The sequence below is a fragment of the Pungitius pungitius genome, chromosome 4, assembly GCF_949316345.1.
Source record: "Pungitius pungitius chromosome 4, fPunPun2.1, whole genome shotgun sequence".
Taxonomy (NCBI): Eukaryota; Metazoa; Chordata; class Actinopteri; order Perciformes; family Gasterosteidae; genus Pungitius; species Pungitius pungitius.
The window spans coordinates 21,497,796-21,520,162 of NC_084903.1; the positions used below are offsets into that span (position 1 = coordinate 21,497,796).

Sequence of the window (22,367 nt, forward strand, 5' to 3'; positions counted from 1 at the left end):
CCCCTCAAACTCCAGTGTCAGGAGAACGCAGGTTCTGGATGATGAGGCGGATTACTTTGCCACTGAATCCAATCAGTGGTTGTCCCCCAATGAGCGAGAACGGTTGAGGAAACAGGAAGCGGAGCTGAGAGAGCTTCGCCATGCGTCCCGCAAGGACAGGAAAATAACGTTGGACTTTGCTGGCAGGGAGGTGATTGACGAGGGAAACAACCTCAATGAGTACTACAACAAGTAAGAAAACAAACTCCCCTCAAAATCAAGGCCGCAAGGGCGGTGTTTTGCTGTCGCGTTTAATGCCATTTGAATCGCTCGCTGTTTAGGTTGGATGAGACCCTCATGGCTATGAACAGCGGCTCTGCGTCAAAATCGTCAGTGGTTTCCAACAGACAAGGTGGAAGGCAGACCCTTGGCCAGCTGGTCAACCCAAACATAATGCAGTCTGCACCGGAGGTGGGTCATTTCTAACATTCACACTGACTGTGAGGTGCTTTTACACTCAACGTATGTAACATTTAAGAAATGAAATAAATGCACTTCCCAGTGGGTGGATGTTGGCGGCAGCAGAAGCAGCAAGAGAAACCCCAACCCGGGAAAGAGCTCGGGGGAGGAAAAGGGAGGAGAGGAGCGTCACAAGTTGCGGCTCCAAGACAAAGACCTGCAGGAGATGTCCGACGGGGGCTGGTGCCTCAGCATGCACCAACCGTGGGCCACACTGCTGATAAAAGGCATCAAGAGGTGAGGAGCAAACAAAATCCCCAATGACCTCTAAAGCTAATTTACAGAATAAACCTGAAAAAGGTAAGTTTATGCCAATGAAGGCATTGCTGTTCATGTGCGTTTGTGGGTGTGCACAGAGTCGAGGGGAGAACTTGGTACACATCCCATCGGGGTCGTCTGTGGATTGCTGCTGCAGCCAAGACGCCCACTCCCCAGGAGATTGCTGAGGTGGAGGCCATGTACCGCCAAGTGTACAAGAAAGGTATACAGGACTGAATGCCCGTGAAAGTGATTATCCTCCACAAGCCTTGCACGCATCACTTAACAATAATAATAATTTTTACTCTTGTTTGATGCGCAGAGCCCAGTTTTCCTAAAGAATACCCCACCGGCTGCCTGCTGGGCTGCGTCAATGTGACCGACTGCCTGCCTCAGGAGCAGTTCAGAGAGCAGGTCAGTGAAGCGCTCAAGCGTTGTGTATTACTGCAATGTCACCTCTTACCACCAGATGTCAGACTGCACCCTATTATCAGACTCAGCCAGGGTACAGCGCTCCTCACTAGAGGCAGTATGCACCATAGAAACAACCACTGAAGCAAAAAATACAAGCCCGAATTATACCAGTTACCTCCCACCGAAATGGCTCGTTTATCGACATTGCATTGGCCTCAGTCAAATTTGTTTTTGCCGCATTCATAGAAAAAAAAGGTGTATTTTATTGTGTAGTATTTTTTAATTATATTAACAATATGCAGGAGATGTGAGTTCATGACGCCTTCGGATTACTACTCAAACAATGCTGCTTTCTATACTTTTCATTTACACGGGGTGTTAGGAGAACTCTGGTTTGGCTCTGAAAATGTGATGCAGCAAAGCATGGAGGAGCTCTGGGGCAGTTTAGCCAGTGCTGCCTTCTTGGACTGATTAACTATTAACTTGAGCTTTTCCACCCAAGTTGATTTAAGTAATTGCTGCTTTACCAAGTTTAAACTCTAAAATAAACCCCCACTCCCCATTCAGTCATCATGTGTACTGAGTAGCTCCCCCATTTTCTGTTAATGGAACACATTTAACTTAATTACATTGCCATCCTCTTCTTGCCTGTTTGCCTCTGGCTTGGGTAGAGATTGTCTGTTGTCCACTGGTCTCTTTCTGTTCCTTTTTTTTCCAGTGGAGTACATAATATATCTAATTAATCACTCAAGTTCCTCTAATAACAATTTGTCAATCAAAAGAAATTGAATAATAATGAAAATCATTGTTTAGGATAATGAACCAAATCTGTAATCAAGGCCACACCCTTATTTGATACACTGTCAGTCACTTATTATTTTCACATTGTGCTTCAAGACCTTATTTGTCGTGTCACACAGAAACGGACAGGCAGAGCTATGGGAGAATCCCGGGAAATCTGTATAAACACTGACATGTGTGAAACGCTACACATTATTTGAGCCCTGATACACGTCAACACATGCACTTGTATGCATTCATCAGATGGAGAGATGCTGATGCACATTGCATTTGGCAATGTCGGTACTCTGTTCCAGTCAACAGAGCCATGGAGAAAGCCATGATCCCCTTTGAGGATGTACTTTCATGTCCATGCGTCTCTGCACACATGCTTTAACATTGAGTCTTCCTACATGGAAACGGATGTCTTATTTGTCTGTGTTTGGGTACAATCAGCTTTGCACTGCGACACGGTTTGCATTCTGACCGCTGGGACCTGTAAGCTAAGGGCTTTCCCCTTTTGTACTCTGCCCTCATTCTCTCCTCCACCATTCATTCCACCCAGGGCTGTAAAATCATGTTTGCAAGCAGTGTGGCTGCCCTTTCATCCTGTGAAAGGGTGTGTGTGTGTGTGTGTGTGTGTGTGTGTGTGTGTGCGTGTGCGTGTGTGTCCACTTGCACAGAACAGCCATAAATAACACCCCCACCCAACACAAGGCCCCTCGGGAAAAAAAGGCAGATGTAGAAAATAGTGAAGAACAAGGGTGGCAAAGACCTAACGACGGTGCTGAGCAGTTGGTTACTGCTCATTCCAGCCACTGCTTTGGAAAATAAAGCAGAGACTGTTTGCCTGTTTTTAGCATTTTAAGCTGCCTTCCTTTTATGTGAGCAGAAGAGTGCATGTTCCGTGATTGCAGAGTAGCACACAGCTGAGCTGCCGGGCCGGGGGAGTGCGTTGCTGGCAGTTGTGAGTGGTTAAAAGGGGGCTGGTAGGCGACAGTTAGCCGTTATTCTTCCAGCTCTTCTTCTTCTTCTTCTTCTGCCCCCTAGTGATGTATGAAGTATTACAAAGTGTTGTATTGATCCACCCTCCATAATCTCGCACTCCTCCAATCTTCCCAGTTCCTACAAATAATTGGCCAGTCATTATCATCTGTGCTCTGCCTCTCCACCCCAGCAATGGGTGAAGATGTCTGCCTGACCTGCTGACTGTAGAAGGCAGTGGGGAGGAGGAGGGGAAGAGAAAGATAAAAAACTGACACTTTTTGCTGGAGGAGGCAGAGTAGGATAATTAAAAAGGATGAGCTGGGAGCCCCGGCCAAGATAAGCAGGTTTATGGGCGGCAGATAGGCTGCAGATGGTTAACGTCACACGTAGAAATGATACTCAGCTGTCCGATGTTTTAGAACTGAACATAAAACGGAACGTAAGTATATATTTACATGCAACATTCACCCACACATGCACACATGCACACTTCCCGTTTTTAAATGGGTCGCAGTGCCGGTGAAGGCACATTGCACCCCATACAGAGCTTGAATTGCACCATCAACTTCCTCCTGTGGTGAAATAATTGATTGGATCAATCTGCACTAAATAAGGGTCTGATTTATTATTTCCTCCGTTGCAAAGACCACATCACCAGCTGCAGAGCTGCACGTGTCGGTGAATACAAGTCAGAGGTCCTGTCTGAGACAGGCACGCTGAGAGCAAGACCGTCAATGTTCAGGATCGATTCATATGAAATGACAATGTGGGCGAGAAAGCTGTGTGTGTGTGTGTGGTTGTGTGTGTGCGCGTGCGTGCGTTATCAAATTGGTCAAGTACGCTATGAATTCCCTGATGATGAAATGTTGACATAGTAATGCAATAAGTTTTCACAGTGGTTTTGGCACAGTAATGCAGCCTAGTGATTCCCAGATAAGCCTGTTTTATTAACCTCGGGGCTGTTGAAGGCTGAAGTACAGCAGGTTCTTGGGCCCTCGTGCATATCAGAGAGACACATATTTGAGACATGCCTTTTGCGAGGTGGTTTACAGAAGTCGACTCAAACGGGTCCAAGGCTGACTGGCTTCCTCTTATCTATGAAACGTTCAGATATTGGTAGAATTCTGTTTTGAATACTTAAGATTATTGCATGTAGTTTTATGTGCAAACAAGGTTGTCCTTTCTTGCCTTGTTTGGGCATGCATGCATATATGTAACTATCATCTGCATAGAATGCGTCTATAGCAGTGTCATCTGCATAAAATACATCTATAGCAGTGTCAAAGGACATAATACATTTATAACAATATATTCTGGATAGAATAAATATGTAAAAACAGTATCTGTATTACATATTTTATGTTCAGGCTTCTAATTTGGCAGCCAACATGTGAGTGGGTCCTACGTTCCTAGATATTTATTCATATGATGTGAAAGGATTTTTTAGTTATCTCGTAGACGCATCTTCTCCACAATCTTGTGCTCAGTAAAGCTCCCACTGGTGGTTCCTGCGGTGTATGAATGAGTGTGAATGTTAGACGGTCCTGATGCAGGAGGCATGCTGGCCCCTGATATCGGTGTATGAATAATGAGAAACATGACATGTGGCGCTTTGGGTTGTTGGGGGAAACTAGAAAAGCAATATACAACTACAGTGTTTTAAAATATATATTAAAAAAATATATTATAAAAGATATATCTAATATATAGCCAGCTTTTTGAATCCATTTACCATTTGCTATTTTTCTTTCCCCAGGACGCTCGTTAACAGTCCTTCAGTTCTGGGCTGGTCTGTTTGCTTGCTTTGTACTCCTATGCTAAGTAAATAGAAATTATCTGTGATGCTCTCCTTTGTTCTCCTCTCTTAAGATAACAAAAACGTTGTCAACATTTTTGTTTGACAAGGTGTCCGTGTTGAGTGTTTGGTGCAGATTCCTGTCCTCAAACCTGAGTGCGGGATCTTCTTAAATATTCACTTTCAGTTGATGTTTTGGGTTGCTGTCAGTTTCCTAAACCGTCACAGGAGAGAACATCTTTCAACTTGTTGACAGGGCAGAGCCGTCGTAAGTGTAATATCTTTATAACATGTGTCACACTCGCGGGCCAAATCCGGCCCGCCAGATGACTTTGCTCGTCGCACCGCCACCCGTCCCAATTATTTTATTTTTTTAATGGTCTGGCCCCACAATTTGATTAGGGCCAGATACTGCCCAAACCTGAAATGAGTTTGACACCCCTGGTCTATGTCTTCAGGCGCGTGGGGCCGTTTCTCAGCGAGACGTGAAGCCCGCAACCGATCCGCACACCGAGTCCCGCCGTGCCGGCTAATTAGGGATCGGTATGCGTCCGGGCAGTTGCGAAATTTAGCGCTTTCTCCCTCAGCTGTCGGACCGCTCCAGACGTGTGACACTGTTCGGGCTCTTTTTTTCAATGGCGGTATGCAGCTTGTGCACAAATTAGAGGTCCCACCAGAAGTTTGGCATTATCCGTGGTCATTCCAGCCATAATTGGTCCGTTCAGCCTTATCTTTCCACACGGGGACATTCTGCTACGACCCTGTTCAGTTTGAACTTTTTTGTGCTTTTCTTTCTATCATCTGCATACACTGTGATGTGCATTCAGAGTATGCATTGAACAGTACCATCTGAATGCAGTATATTTGTATAGATACAGGAAAAACAATAAACGTAATTATTTAATAATAGCTGAGGTTCAAACTCTCATTGCCGGGTTCTCAGAACATCCATAAGCAATCTGCTCGGTCGACTTCAGCGTTCCAACCTATGATGAAAGAGTTCTGCCAGATCCATTCCCACAAGCCCATTCAAAACCTTAAACCCAACTAATGAAATACAGCTTGTATAGTCTTTTTGCAACAGAGTACATTTGGCTTTCTTGTTTTGTTTTCAAGTTTGGCTCCATGAGTACTCAACCCCATCTTATGTACGGTATATACAATACTGTACTGCGGCTACGTAGATGTTGGCACACCAGCGCATGTTGGGTAGCAGGAAGCCTAGGCTTGTGACGCCGCACATAGCTGCAAGCTTAGCCACTTATCTGCTAAAATGAGTGCTGGTTTCTGTGGAATTCCGTCTGTGCAAGCTCTCCCTCTGACCTCCATTGCTAAACTCCGAGTCTTGTTAGGCCGGCTGGAAGCTGGGACTGATGCCTGTGCTTCCTTGTGTGGTAATGTGATATTTATACGCTGAAAGCCTTCCTGCAAGCACGCCTCACAGACACTCGCACACCCACACACTCGGGATATATATTGGAGGCATTCCAAAGGAAAGTAAGTCAGGCGAAGCTATTTTTTTCTTCTCTGTTTTTCTCGGTGACATCGGGCGAATCCATAGCAGCGTCTGCCCCAGTCTCTTCCTACTCCCCTTCCCCCTACCTCATTCCTCAATCTTCATACACCCCCCCACGCTTTCCCTCTAACAGTATGTTTTACAGGTCGGCGCTGTGAATTTGTTTGTGTAGAAGTGTGACTGCTCAGCAAACCGGCACACGCGTTTGCACTTAACTCTCGATCGTTCTCTCGCTGCAGTCTTTTTCCGTGCAACCCCTTTTGTGTCACACGCACTCGCATTCCTCCTCTTCCTCCCTTTTCCCCTGCCGGGCAGTTTGCCATGACAGGGAGGTCAGACATCATGTGATTCTGCAGTGGTGTGGAGAATGCATTCAGTCCAAGAGTCCCCAGACACTGGGTGACAATCAACTAACCCTCAGTCACAGATTTTTATTTTTTTCCACCCAACAGCATAAAAAAAACTACATAGACCCATCTGCAAAACTAGAACCCGTCTGCTACACTGTTCAGAAATCCACTGCTGTCCTTAAAGCACTTTGAATGGTTCCTGCTGTTCCGTCACTTGAAGCCTCGTTTTTTTTATTATCTCTCTTCTAGTTTGTTCTGCCCATTTAATCGGACTTGTTCCTCGCGTAGCGTACGCCGATCACAGGGCCCTGGAACATAGATAAAAGGCAGCGCGAGTCATTTCAGGCAGCTCCCTTTGATGGTCTGAAAGACCGCAGTGTTGATGATTATAATAAAGAATCAAAGAGCGTAACTGAATGCCACGCTGTATGAAGTGTGACACTGGGTGCTAAACAGGTTCAAGTTATTCGGTCTTTATTCTCTCAAAAGGCTGCGATCAATATTGCTCGCTCAAGTCGGACCGCTTCCACAAATCAGAAGAAAAATGTTGCTGCGGTCAGGGACGTTACTCCGGTACAGTCAAAACATTTGATTCAGTGTTTGAGCTTCCCTGCGGATGCATTTCTTTGCAGTTGTTAATTTGAATATATGGGAAGGATGGGGGAGGGGTAGTGGAGCCAATCAAAAGAAATGTATCAGTACAATTCTGAACCGTTAACGGCTCAAACTAAAACCTTGTGTGGATAGAATGTTCAATTAGCTGTGGCTGTTTTATAGGTATGTTTTGTCATTTATTTTGTGTCCCAGCAGATGTAACTGGAACAGCCTCTTTTTATTTATTCAAAGCTCATGGAACATTCATCTGCTTCCCAGTTTGTGCTGTCTTCGATATAATGGCCTTGGCTGTGGTAAACAACGTTTGCACTAGTAAGGAAAAACGAGGCCGCCGCAGATCTTAATGTTGTGATTCATTTAGTGCGTTGCCACAGGCAAACTTTACCCCCCCACAATGAGCTTTAATGAAGCATAGAATCAATATGTTTGACATTTATCTCCTGTCTCCACATCTGGTGTTTGCTGTTGATGCCCCGAGAAGCCCCCCCCCCCCTCTCCCCTGATGAGGCCAATGTCTGTGCCAGAGCGAAGGTTGTGTGTGGCGCAGTCAAGTTAGTACTTCATAGTGTGCGAACGAGTTTCCCCCCCCCGCCACGGCGTTATCAGGGATTGGAAGAGCGCTCCGTTTTAATCGTTATTCTTGACGCCTGTTCCCATCCAAAATGCGAGGACAGGCACCACTTCACTCATTACCCTCGAGCTGATTTTGAGTGTTTCTGCCAGTATTCCCCAGGCATGCCTAAGCAATTGCTTCATGTCACACATGCCTGTGTGTGTGTGTGTGTGTGTGTTCATTTGAGAAGAGATCTTTATCCAGCCAGGCCTCCGACCCTGCAGCAGTATTAACCGCAAGTATCTCTCCTAGAGAGGCAGAGCCGGAGAGACACAGAGCGAGAGACTCTCTGCCTCTGCAGGGTCAGAGATTACAAACTCAATTGTCCTCCGCTGGATGACATGCCTGCTCAGCAACTTCCTGCTGGCGACATCAGAGGGAGGGAAAGTATGGAGAAAGACGGGGGGGGGAGGCGAGGAAGGAATCCCATGCATCCAGTGCAATCAATCTTTGTTTCTTATGTGTGCGGCAAACCAAAACCGCCCAGTGAGCCTGACTTGTTCCCATGTTATAATCACTATAAAAACCCAAAAGGAAGGTTATCCTATATGAGAAAATACAGCTTGTGGTTAATTTGGAAAGGGTTATTATTGACCTGTATTTCTCTTTACCCATTAGTCTTTTCTCTTCAAGAGCATATTTTTGGGATAACCATACTCACAAGGGTAATATTGATCACTGATATTGATATTTATCACAGATGTATCGTTCCAGTTAGTCGAAACCATTCATTATTTCTTTCATTATCTGAAACCTCTTTATAGAATTCCCCAACATGTAGGTTCTGTAAATTCTTCCATTACACAGGTTATTTTTCAAGGTTCGAGTGACACTCATGTTGAAGGTTATTGATTACATTATTTATGTGTAATAGGATGTTCATCCAGCCATCACCAATCTGGATCAGCTCTTGGATCACGGAGCAGCTGGAGGTTATCGTTTTTTCCTATCAATAAACCTGTCGCCATTATTGCATCACGTGCCGATCTTGATTATTCGAGCTGGCCGCTGCCGTTTTGCATAATCGCTGGATTTTACGATCAAGGGAATTGTAAGCACCTTTGGCGAGTTCAGCGTCTCCTCGAGTACACGGTTCTGATGTCGGGGGTTGGGAGGGGGGGGGGCAACTGCACGTGGAAACAATGAGCGTGAGTGGTTTGCATCTCACTGCTGTTGGACCCGTTCCTCCGTTCCAGCTCACGGGAGCATTTCTTTGTTTTCCCAAAGCAAGATAATGACGCAGAGGTGCTGATTGCTGCCTCAAACATTGATGGCGGAGAGCTGGCGCAGTTTGTCAGCTCCGATCGGAGTTGTGCTGGGAATAACTCCGGCGTTCCTTTTAGCCTCCCGGAATGGAACGAGACTTTGTAACTAGAGTCTCCGTACATCTGTTTGGTGAAACGCATTAAGGGGATCTTTCAAGAGGTTGGGTCCACAAGCTGTTGGCTCGCCGCCGCCAGCTGTTGTCGTGGGCATCAAGTGTTTGAAATGCCTTTTTTTTTTTGAAGAGTGCTTTCGCCTTTAAGAATCCTCTGACTTGTAAACTGGTAGCAAACACGGGCGTGGAAAATACCAGATGGAATCGAATTTTATCACCAATGAAGTTTTTATTTCTTCTTTTTTCTTCCCTCTAAAAGCTGGAGAGACGGGCGAGATCCTCCTTGTTCGCACTGGCAAGTCTGTGGCAACTGATGATGGTTGGCACTGGCAACTCTGTGGCAACTCAATGGCACCCCAGTGGCAACAGGAAACACTCGTTCTGCACTCGACCAGCTTCCAATTGAAATGAAACATGCCGCTCTGAGAGAAGATGGAGAAAACAGCAGAGAGAGCAGCGATCAAAGTTCTCAGTGGAGCCTCAGATCTTCATGGATTAGATTAATATGAAAACGAAAATAACAGCGAGGTGAAAAAACAAACTAAACTAAATCAATAAATATTCAGTTGTTTCTGTGAAACACAAAAACATGCACATCGAGTAAATAATGAATGGACTTCATCTGTTTCATTTTTATATGTAGTAAATACATATTTTGAAAAATAACACTTTTGGTGTTAATGAATCATTTGAACACATTTCATTACGCTCGATCTGGTGGAAGCCACTCGCTCGCCATTGCTTCCCACGAAGGAGGCTCTCGGCCCTGCTGAGCAGATGTGCCAGTGGTGCACCACTTTGTCACAACCGTTGTATTCGTCAGAACAACCCATTATTTTTTTGGGTCTCGGGTGACTGATGTGTTCATATACCGGACCGCTTCGTCACACTCGACGATGAGCTGAACGTTGCGGTTGGTCTTCGGTGGACGAGCGTCGTTAAGTCCCACTCGCCTAATGTCCTAATTGGGGGGAGTGTGCCTCGGTTTGAGCTGCTGTCGATTTTTAATGGCAGGAGGAGCGCGATCATTATTTTCAACGAGGCTCCAGCGACACGTGCCCGAGAGAAGCTGGGAGTTCCCGGCCCGGCCCATATGCACCGGGGTTCCTCCTAGTGATTCATTGCAATGGACACGAAGTACGACGCGCTTCTTCTGTGGTGCCGTGAGACACGCTTCATTCTAAGTTACGACTGATTATTTACAGAGGAGCGCACTCGTTAATAAGAAATGTTTCAGTTTGCAAATGGTTTCCTTTTAAATGTATATTGAGTCGTTAAAAATATTGGCAACAAGAATCAATAAGGAATTTGCAGTCTGAAAGATTCCACTATTTTCCTCACTGTGTGTGTGTGTGTGTGTGTGTGTGTGTGAGAGAGTGATTTACATGCAACATCATTTTCGTTCCCTCTCAAATTTCTTGTGGTCAGTGAAGCGAGAAAAAGATTCAGCATAATTACTCTATATTTCTGGCATTTCACATGTTTTTTTTTAACTATACTGTGCTGTTTTTTTATTTCATATGCGTTTTAGCGCGCCGTGTACTCCCGTCTTTGGTCAGGCCGTAGAAAGGAACATATTTATTCTATCTGAATTAAAAGGTTGATTAGTCTCATCAATCATTCTGGGTCCAGGCGTCGCTGTAATAATATTGGAATCGTCCAAAAGCAACCGAGTCACCCCCCCCCCCCCCTCAACACAAGCTTAAAAAGAGCTGTGGGACGTTTAAACGTTGAAGACAAAATAAGAACATTAACCAACATCTTTTCAAGATTTTGTCCAAAATCGTAATAAAATAAAATGTAAGTCTCTGCTGTTGGTAAATATGGAGAGAAAACTAAGCAGTTCCCCCCCCCCCCCCCTCCAACCCCGCTCTCCTTATTACGTTTGATGTGTAGAACGAAGAAGCGGTATTGACTGCTGTCCAATGGTGTTGGCAGTGATAACATTTCCCCCGAAGCCGTGCGAGTCGGACTGTAGTTCAAAGAGATTTTGCTTGATTTCTTTAACTCGACAGTCGTCGGGTTCAAATGAAAGTTGGGAATCGGCGGCTGGCTTCGTGGTCCAGAGGCCGCTCAGGACCGTGTTATTGCCACGTTTATCCATAGAATAAAACGCAGCATAAGCTCGCAAATACAGTGAAAGGTATAAATGAAAGGGGACGTGTAAAAGCATCTTATCTATTGTACGCTGTAGCACTAATCCGGGGGGGGGGAGGAGCCAGAGGACACCTGAAACTTTGATTATAATCAAGGGACAGGCTTCCTTCCGTGCTGCTTTCTCAAGCCCTGCTCATTGCCAGTTGGAAGATGGAGGGAAGAGACGGTTATTTCCCTCCGAGGCTAAATGGACACAGATGGGAAGGAGGGGGATTCGGGGAGGGGGAGGGGGGGGGGTTGTTTGTGCCCCAGCGTCAGAATATCAAAGCAAATATTCACCTTTTTTTTTATGAGCCGGACGCGTTCATTTACTGCCCGGTCCTCCTCGATCTCCGCGTTCTGAAATCAAATGGCGGCGTTGGAGCGGCTTCGTATCGGCCCTTTAAAATACGAGCCTCTCCGCTGGCAGCACCTGTGTGAAAGGGGAGCCGGATTTGTGGCATCGATTAAAAGAAGATTGTGATGAAACGAAAGTCGTTTTAATGCCTCAGATTCCCCCGGAACTTTTCTTTTGAAGCTTAAGTCTGTAAGCAGACATGGCAACTGTCTCCTCGGGTTCTCGTGTGTGTGTGTGTGTGTGTGTGTGTGCGCGCTAAGTAGAATGGTCTGACTGAGTGATTCTCTGTAAATTGCGGTCTATTTGTCAGATACTTAAAAACTCGAGTATGAAAGTAGAATCTACCTTTTTTTTCCCCCCCATGTTTATAATGTCTGAACCAATTCATTTAACATTGTGTAATATTTCCTCCCCCTCTGCTCTCTGTTGAAAAATGCTGCCGCACATTAGAAACCTTTTTAGGTGTTTTTTTTTTTTTCATTTTTCCAACTCTCGACCTACAGAAGCTTAACTGTGAGTGCGAGAGGAAACCTTTTGCCTTGGAAAGTTCCAGTGGTTTAGCCCGCTGAGTCTTTTAAAAAAAAAAAAAAAAAGAGGAAGAAATGTGACTGTTGTGAGGCTTGTTTTGTTCTCGCCCGAGGGCCACTGCAGGAGGTGAAGTCATAAACGAGGCTGTGAAAGTGGAACCGAGCTGAGCGAGGAAGTCTGCAAAAACACATGAACTTCACTCCACCTGTCAGCACCGCTGCTAGCTGAGAAGCTAACGTGTGACTCGCCGTCTGTCCCAACGACCAAAGAGCTGAATGTTCATGGTTAAGAGGCGGAGCGGAGCAGGAGCATTAAGTTAATGCCTCTGTGGCCTCACGGCACCCGTGGAATTTTGAACAGTGGGTTGGTGGCAGCTTCAAGTCCTTTTACACGAAGACAATAATTGCTCAATTGCTGACACACAGAGTTGCTACACATCAAGTGCACAGAGGCATTTTGGGTAATATCAGTTATTCCTGTGAGATTCCCCACTTGCAAGTGATTGTTTGATCCAAAAAAGACAAATGTCTCTTGTCACTCATTTCAAAGTGCAAACTTACATTGTTTTTTTGTTTTTTGACTCGTACTTTTTTGATCAATCACAAATACTTATACTGTTGTAAATTGTGACTTACAGAGAGCACTTTATTTTTTTTTCTTTTTCTCCAAGCCGCGGCGGTAATTGGGAACCCGAACCCCCCGGTGCCGAGGCTCTCATAATGAGACACGTCTCTCGCTGTGTCTGGGATATTAATAATGTAAAGAATTCGGTAGCCGGCGTCGGGGCACTCGTTGGATAATTAATGTCCGCTCTTCAAACTTGACACCGGTTGATTTCCGCAGGTGAAGGAGCGCGTTGAATGCTTAATCGCGGCGAGCCTTGAGCTCCAAACCAAAGGGACGGAGCGGGCGCCGCCGGCTGTTCGGGAGGACGAGTGTGACCTGAAGCCCGGGTCCGCTCGCGTGTTTGCGCATTTTCGCTTCCCGTTAAAGGCGTCCCGACGTGACCACGGGAATGTCTCCGCTGCCAGTGATTAAAAAAATGTTGTTTTAGATTTAAATGAATAAAGAAATAAGTATTTCCATAATAAAAATTAATCTTGCTGTCGCGCGGGGGCCATTTTTGACCCGATACACACTACAAGTGCTATGCCTACATGTGCTGTAGTGGCATGTGTTAATAATAGAATGTACCTTTTAATGCCGCGGCTGCCACCAGAAAAACAACACACAGATATTTTCCGCTTCCTGCTGCTGCTCATTTTCCCTTTCGAACAGGAAAAAAACGCTGTTCACGCCGTTTCCTGCCTTCCTTCGTGATGTTAAGCTGCTCTTAATGTAACTCAACACTTCCTGCAGATGTTTCAAAGTAAATGTGACGTGAAAAGATTATTTGTCGTGAACTGCTGGAAGGCCTTTTGATGTGAAACAGATGGAGGAGTAAGTTTGCACTGGAGCGTTTTAAAAGCAGACGGGTGGAAATCAAGAAGACTGGGGAGGACGCTGACATCGAACACCATCAACACGCAGATATCAAACCCTGGAATTAGAACAAACCATTCGGAAAATGCACAAACGATCTGTTTGCGGGGGCCCATATCACGTCACAACTTTTCCACACGACGTGAGCTGAATATTGGATGACATGCACGCAGCCGTGCACTCGACAAGTAAAAGATCAATGGAAAGGATCAGTAAACAAAGCTAATTGACTCATAATGACGTGCGGCGACGACGACCTTTCTGGTTTCCAGGAAGTCGATGGCGTCGCGGTGAATCCCGTTTACGCAGCACAGTGGCCTGCGTGGTCCCGCTGATCCGAGGCGGATTAGAGAACCGCCGGCCGGCGATCGGCGTCCGCACACGCCTCCCATTATGGTTTCCCCCCCCCCCCCCCCCCCCCCCATGCCGGGTGAAACAAACGTTCTCTTCTGGGAAGAACCCGTGGGATCCGTCAGAACCGGTTTTCTCCTTATACTCAATTGTCCGTCTCTCGACCCAAATCATATTCCTCATCTTTTGCCCCAAACCCCTTCCCCCTCCTTATTCCATCCTCCTCCTCGTTTTTTTTTTTATTATTATTATTATTTTTTTTTTTAAAGCCACATGCTCCCAGCCCGTCTGGCTCAGTTGCACCCTGCCAATGAAGGGCTTTTTATTGGGCTGAGATTGAGTGCAGCCAAGCACGGCCTGGGCTGGAGCCGAGGCTGGGGCCGGGGCTCGCCGTCCTCCAGACCCCCCCAACCCCCCCCGTCCCCCTCCCAACCCCCTCCCCGACTGCACAGCCCCACTCCAAATGCCTGTTCTGGTCTGGCCCTGTCGCCCAGAAGGAGATTACTTGTCTCTGCTGCCCTTAATTGCCGACAGCAGCTGAAAAGAGCCAGAGAGAGAGAGAGAGAGGGCGAGAGACATTGTAGAGAGAGAGAGAGAGAGAGCGAGTGGAGGGAGGGGGGGGGAACAGTGTTGGCTTGTCGAGTTCCTTTGACGTTCTCAGAGGTTTGTGTTCCCCGCTGTCGAACCCTGGCTCCGTCCTATTTGGGATTTAGTAAGATGGATTCTGTGTTCATCAAACGTTGGGAGGAACTCTCTGTATTTTTGGGGGAAAAAAAGAGAGAAAAGAGAAGAGTACATGGAAGGCAGATGAAGCGTTGGAGAAGGGAAGCGGGTCGAGAAGTGGACGCCCCTGAGTACTTTGTTGTGGTGGCGCGGGGGGGGGAGCGTGGTAAGAAGGACCGCGGCGCCCTCCCCCCCGCCTCGGGGGGGGGGGGGGGGGGGGCATGGCTATTTCCCTGAGCCAAAGGCAAACTTCCAGCAGCCTCGGCCCCCGCCAGCCCATTTCCACTTTCTCCAGTGAACTTGTTAATTTCACGTTATTGCAGTTGGTTTTATGTTGAATCCCCTCTGGCTGGATCCCAGCAAATTAAATGGTGGGCGGTTTATTGAGTTGTTCGGCCTCTGAAGGAGCAGCCGCTAGGATTTTCTTTTAGCTGTCATTGTAATATTCAGAGTTTTACTTGTTTACGGCGCGTCGCCTCCTGAACTCGTCTCGGCACGTAGAAACAAAGTCTGCACAAACAAAATGATGCCGTGCTTTAAGTCGCTTGTGCACTTGTACCGCTTCTCTATCCTCTGGCCCGGAAGAGTTGATGCAGCACAAAATATTTGAACTGTCTACAAGCGAAAGAAGGGCACGTCTTGGTAAATGTGCACATTCAGGTTGTTGGTGTCCGTATGAGACCATCAACACCGCTTTTTAGCGTCCGTACGGTACATTACAAGCTGCTTCCTGCCCACATTTAGCGTATCGCTGAGGTGTTGTAGCTGAACTACTGGTGACCCCTCCCAGTGCAACCATTGATTCACCATTGGTTCGTCCGAGTGGACCAACCAGGTGACTGACAGAACGCGGCAGCACCGTGTCCAACGTGTTTTCTTTAATGCACCTGTCACACCGCAACACTCGGGATCTCACGTTGCTACCCAGAATGCACCTTGGGCTGCAAAACGGACCATGACTGCTCACTAATGACTCGGATCGACGTTCGTTCTCACCTGCGGTGTTTCCAAGGTAATTCCACTCGACACTTTCTTAATTCGCCTCCTGCGTTCCTCAACGAGCTCGGCGTTTAATTGCGTTTGTCAAGCGGGTCCCACTCCCGAGTACATTAGATCCTTCCTGATGAATGAAGCTTTACCAAACGCTGCTTGTCACACGACTGCAATGTTTCATGCCCTTTTGATTTACGTGGAATGGAAACAATTAGGTTGGGAGGGGGTTATTGAGGCAAAGCAGCACATTCAACAGCTTTAAATGCTAATTAGCTAATGGCTGGATGGAAGAGGCGAGCGCCCGTTTCACGTGAGCACACACAGAAAACTGGCTGCAGCCACACACACACACACACACACACACACACTCATTTCATCCGGTTTTAGCGGGGGGACCACCACCATTTTGTCTCCCGGAGCGCCTCAGACATTACAGCCATCTTGTGTGCCGAGAGGTTTCATTTAATGATCTCAGATGAGGCTCGATTTCTCTTTTGCGGGAAGTGCTTCACTTTGGTTCCTTTTTTTAAATCATCTCTTATTCACACTTTTAATCACTGCTTGTGATTAGTGGCTTTAAGAAACGTCTTCTTTTACCAGCACTTCTTTCATCACCGGCTCACAGGAATAGTCTCATCACGGCATTCAAGAGTTCACCAATTTCTTTTTTTTTTTTTTTAAATGTGCTTTTGCCTTAATGTTCAGGTAAACCACTAGCACTCGCCCCCTTTCAGACATGATTTCGTACCATTGAGCTGTTTAGGTGGCGGCTTTTCATTCGTCGGTTTTTCTTTCACATGTTTCCTTTTGAAATTACTTGCACCAACGTTTCAGAATTCTCCTGCCGGGGGGGTTGAAGTCATACACGCACGAGCTCTGACAGGCAGGAAGTGAATTTGGAATGTGCAATTCCAAAAATGCACACTGGCTGCATAAATCATTTGATGGATATTCCTTTATTCAGTTTTACAAGCTTTAAATGTTATTTTATTCTCGTTGTACAACGACTGTAGTCCTTTTTTGCTCCATAACAAAAGTCAGTTTTCAAATTTGAAAATATGTAGATAACACCCATCGGTGCGACTATTGCTATCGTTTTAGTATTTATTTATTTTGAACCTCTGGTCTGCATGGAGCATGATCCGATTACCCCACTGTCGCATTTGGAACGACATTACAAACTAATCAGTTTACAGGTAAACCACACATGTCCCTGAACACGATGGCGGTCTGAGGTCATTTTGAGGTCAAACTAAAAGAAGCCATTCGTCTTTTCTAAATCTATTGGTATAAATTGTTCCAGTGTGTTAGTGGTTTTCCTGTTGATAACCAAAAAAGTGTTGTGTGTATTGTGGTGATTTTCTGAGTCAATGTTTCTTACCGTAGACAAAAATAGCAGCTGCCACGCTCATCACCACGAAATAATACCATCATGAAATAATGTCATCCACTTCAACGGCGTGTGGCCTCATTAATGTGTTTTTTGGGACTAATTAAGCTCTGTTACAAATGAAAAAAGAGTTTTCAGTGTTTATCAATCTGACAATTGAGAAATTGCCAGTGACTAATTACTAAACAATGCTAGTTTCCTAATTTGAGCCTCAGAGCTCATGTTAAAGTGCAAAATGTCATAAAACACAAAGAGTAGCTTCATAAATGGCTTTAAAAATGATCTGAATACTAATAAAGAATGTGCCAGATGAGACACGGAATGTAAACAGAAACGCCGATTATTTTTAAACAAAACGTTGGGAGACAAAAAGCTTTTTGTAGGATTGGATCCCGATAAGAAATAACACCAACCTTTGCCAGCGTTATCGCATGGCGACGCTCTTCCCGGCCTGCCGACCTTCATCTCTTTTTAACCCAGATTTTAAAACTCACACGGCCTCCAGCCGGCGGGGGAATTTCTTTCCACCTCTGACTGGGAGCAATCGGCGTTTTGGAGGGGGGGGGGGGGGGAGCTCTCGCGAGGTCCCCCATCGAGGCCTAACAACTCGCGAGTGTTTACATATTTCATCGCTCGCCGGTGAATTTGCTCTCGAGTCTGGGGGGAGGGGGGGAAACCGCACGGACGTTGCTGATTTGCCTTAAAAGCCCCAAATTTGTCACAACCATCGGTGCTCCTTTTTGAGGGAGACGGAGAGTGCGACGAAGAGGCCGTGGGCAGCCGGAGGAGGAGAGGAGAGAAGGGGGGGGGGGGAAGCCTGCTGTCACGAAGAGAAGCCGCTTCCCGGCCGGCTAGATGCAATCACAGGCTCTATCCGATAGCGCCGGAGGAAATTGGATGAGGCGAGAGCCGCGCCGGCCGCCCGGTGATGGGAAAGATGACTCCTTTGTCACTGTGTCAGTCGATTCCATACTCTCACCTGAGAGACCAATCAATAACGCAGGAGGGGGCGGGGGGGGGGGAGTTGGAGGTGGCGGGGGGGGGGGGATGCAGCTGTCAATTATGTGCTGTAAAACATCCCCTCACCGTCACCGGCGCTGAGGCATGGCGTGGCACGCCGCGTGCATAAATGTGTCATGGATATGGTTGAATGTGATGTCTCTCGGTGGCTTCCGAGGGATGCTTTTAATAAATGATGACACGTTGCAAGTCAACAGTTGTGTGTGTGTGTGTGTGTGTGTTTACTAGACAAACGCGGGAACGCCGCACATGTGGCCCTTCGTGATCTTCTCCGTGCGAGTCTCGTCAGTAGTGGATATCTGATGGATTTCGTCTCGTCTTCGCTGCGCGAAGTGGCGTAACAACAGCTCTAATTAGCAGCTGCATCATTAGTTGTGCAATTACAGAGCAGAAAACCCGGAGAGACTCATAACTATCGGTTGCTGTCGGGGCGCGAGGTGTTACATCAGGCGCACATTGGAGGAGATTTCGCTTGATGCCGGCGCATAAACAAGAGAACCACTGAATGATTCATAATCCCAGAAAGATTCACTGGGCCCAATCCAGCCGTGCTAGTTCTGTGCAAGATGGTGCTAAACTGCTCCTCTATCTCCTCCTGCAGCTCCCCGATACCTGTGAGGAGTCCGCTTCGCCATTTGTCTTCATCTGCACCAACCCCCAGGAGCTGCTGGTGAAATTCCCCATGAAAGGAAAGCACAAGATCTGTAAGTCCACCTCCTTTCATGTGAGGAGAAATGAAAATGGATGAAATTAGCCTCCGCATTATTCTGTCTTCTTTTTTTTTCTTTCTTTTTTTGTGCTCCCTGTATTTGGATGCACAAATGGACCTGCAGAAGAACAATAATGCCGGGGCCACATGTTCATTAATAAAACCGAATGAAACAAACAACTTGTTCACACACACACACACACACACACACACGTGCAGGCAGCCATCTGTGGACGGGCTTTCAGGTTGCCCGGGGGACGAGCCGGTCCTGGATGCGCGATGCTGTTGCTGTATTGTGTGACTCAAACACACATTTCCCTCCGCCGCTGTAGCTGCTGCTGCAAAACCTGCGAGTACCTGCGAGCTCTTTTGTTAATATTTCAAAACCCCTGAAGACTTGTAGTGGAGTGCTTGTGCAGCTGTGCCTCACATCTTTCTAGATTGATGGATGTGAGGGGCGAAACGGAGCCGGAGCTGTGTTTTTATTAACTCCCCATTTGTGTGAATATGGGGATAAGATTTTTAGAGGTTTAGTGCAATGCACGACCGGTGATGAAGCATCAAACGGAGCGCTTGTTGTCACGGACTTTCTCCAGGAGCGCGTTGAGTTTGAACACTGATACAGACGATTTCAGAAGACCCTCTTTATGTGGTTCACGTCTTCCTCTCTGTCTTTTTAATGGGTAATTCATTTCATCCTAACTGCGTTTAGCATGGTGTCGAATGAAAGGCTCGACCCGGTGAAACATGCTGACGCGTCGTTCCGGGCGGGCTTGCTGTCGTAAGCACGGATCGCTGTGGGGGAATCTGGGCTTACATTATTTAGACCTACAGTAGCGAGTGCTTTCATGAATCATCTTACTTTCCTCTCGCCGGTGAAATGAATATGGCTCTGTTTAACCTCCCCCCTTGGAAATTGTTCAGCATTAATAGTCTTTATTATTAATTTTTACAGTAACTGCGGCGTTTTTCTTTTCCACTGCAGTTGTGATCACTCACGTCTCTCTAAGGAGGGACGAATGTGCAGATTTTTCTAAAGAACACACTCGGGTCAGGCTTTTCACACCCTGTTTTAGTTTAGGTGAGCCTTTACATCATCTACAAAAACATCATACCACTTTTATTATGAACTAGTGTCATAACTCGCTATGAGATGCAATGGTACGACGCAATCGTACATCACACCGCCGTTTAGTAAGTAGTTAAACCAAATGAGTTAATATCAAAACTTTAACAACACGGGAGCTTAAATACAGTAACAGTAACGGGTCCTTTAAGAACCTTGGAAATGCTTTTTGGTATCTCATAGATTGTGGGTAATACGTATCTGCGTTTATAATTCCTGTCACCTTTCTTCATTCTCTGCATGTGAACAGTTTTGCATTCCGTTGATCGATGCCGTACGCATTAGCCGGGGTATTTGGAGCGGTTTTGCCAACCCGCCGGACCCGCACAGTCCAGCCCGTCTCGCTCTTCGGTCCCCGGCTAGCGTTTCCCCTCCTCTCGCCCTCTCTTCCACCTCAATTCCCGCTGCATCTCACGGGTCAAGGCATTGCTGCTCATCTTACTCGGGGGGGAAGGGGGGGGAGGGAGGGGAGGGGGGGGGAAGGGGGGGGAGGGAGGGGAGGGGGGGGGGGGGGGGGGGGGGGGGGGGGGCTTAGCACGAGTATTTTTTGCTCCCCCAGCAGCTTACAGCGACAAGATCCTCTTGTCGCTGGTGTTGCCCGCCATCTCATGCCTCATCGGAATGAGCGGGAGGGGGGGGGAGGGAAGCTGCAGTGCCTCCGCCTCCCAGCCGACTCGCGGCTTCATTACATAACGTGCACAATTGTTGTTTCTTGTTAAACATTCATGTTGTGTGTCGTAAAAAGAAAAAAACACTTTTGTGGCTACTGAGGTTTATTCTTTCAACCAAGAAAATCCTGCAGTCATGTTGTGGAAAAGTAGGGCGTCTTTTTGAAGACTATTAGAAGGTGACGGACGAACTGGCCTCGATGTTGCAAAATATCCCGTCGAAAATGTTGGCAGGAATATTTGTCCAGGCTTTATTTATTTATTTATTAACATCCCCACTAGCTGTTACCGTGGCAACTATTACTCTTCCCGGGGTCAATTTAAGATAAACATAGGGGACATAACTGCTATAATCCCCATCCGTTAAAGTGGGTATTACTTTTATTTCATTCGTTGTTAATCTGTTCGCCATCAGTGAAGAAAAATACATTTTGGGATAAGTGCTTTGATAGAGAGGTTTTTTTTTTTTTCTCTCCTCTCACTTTGGCTCTTTTGCATGTTGCGCTTGATCGTTTGCAGCCGTCTCGCCGGCGGTTTTTTCCTCTTGTAGGGTCGGCAGTTCGAGCAGACGCTCTGCTTCCCCCGGCTGTGCGGCCACACGGCACGTTATGGCGAGGAAGCAGAGCACACCCACGTATGGATGATCATTATTGGGAGCTTTCGGCAATTATCCGATAAAGTGATGGCGTCTCTCTCTCTCTCTCTCTCTCTCGCTCCAGTCAGTTTTACAGTTGGCTTTGTGGGTAATATGTTAGGCTGTGCTCGACGCAGGTTGATCAGTTATTACCCCGTGGAGTCTGTGACATTTAAAATGGCATGCAGCCAAGGCTCACTCCCTGTAATAAGGGATGTGCATTATGGTTTATGGTCACATCCTGTGAACATTTGTATCGATGTGGGTGTGTGTGTGTGTGTGTGTGTGTGTGTGTAAGCTTCTGCGTGAGCTGAAGGTCAGTGTGGATGTGTTGAAAGCTATTTGGCTCCCTGACATGAATCCACGTTTTCCTTTTTCTTCTCCTTATAGCCGGGCCTGTGCTCGCCGTATGCTTTTAAATATCCTGACATCCTCCGTGTCACGTGACTCGCTGTGTGCGCAGCCCCGTCGTAAAAGTGAAACCGCCAAACCCTTTTCTTCATTTTGGCTCTGATGTTAAACGACAAACTAAACTCGCTCTCCACCCAGAGCTGAATGAATAGTTTCTTCCTTTTCCGGTAAACGGGCCAAAATACCAGCACCCTTTCATTTGATCCTAAAGGTAAAAACTAGGGCTGTCAACATCAATGCGTTAATCTATCCGATTAGTTTGGCCAGATTAATGCAGCGACATTTTTTTTTGTTTACTTCCGGTTTACTTTACTTTTTTCTTTTTTTTTCATTGTAAGTAAAACAGAGGCGCAACATACAGCAAAGAACAATGCTGAGGAATTACTCCATGCGTCAAACAGAAGGGGGGTGAATGTCAAACGGACCACTTGACGCACTGCTATAGGCTAAGCTAGCTGCTAGGCTAAGCTAGCTGCTGGGCTACTTCCATCTCAACATCTAACGTTACTCAGTCTGCAGATGGACCACCACTGCGTCCCTAAAAGACCGTGGTTTGAAAACGTCCTGCTAAATGTGGGGACGTTGTTGGCACCTTAAACAAAGCCGTTAAGTTGAGAGCAAAGTGCGCGAGGAC

General features: G+C 46.6%; 1 protein-coding gene across 1 annotated transcript in view; it reads left to right on the top strand.

The window, feature by feature from the left end:
* Positions 1–22,367, top strand: part of trip4 (thyroid hormone receptor interactor 4) — a 55,131-nt gene that overhangs the window by 2,705 nt on the left and 30,059 nt on the right. The window contains exons 7-12 of the mRNA XM_037448880.2: positions 16–231; positions 321–450; positions 542–735; positions 855–979; positions 1,079–1,170; positions 18,787–18,889. Of these exons, the coding sequence (XP_037304777.2) occupies positions 16–231; positions 321–450; positions 542–735; positions 855–979; positions 1,079–1,170; positions 18,787–18,889 (860 nt within the window). The remainder of the gene's footprint in view (positions 1–15; positions 232–320; positions 451–541; positions 736–854; positions 980–1,078; positions 1,171–18,786; positions 18,890–22,367) is intronic.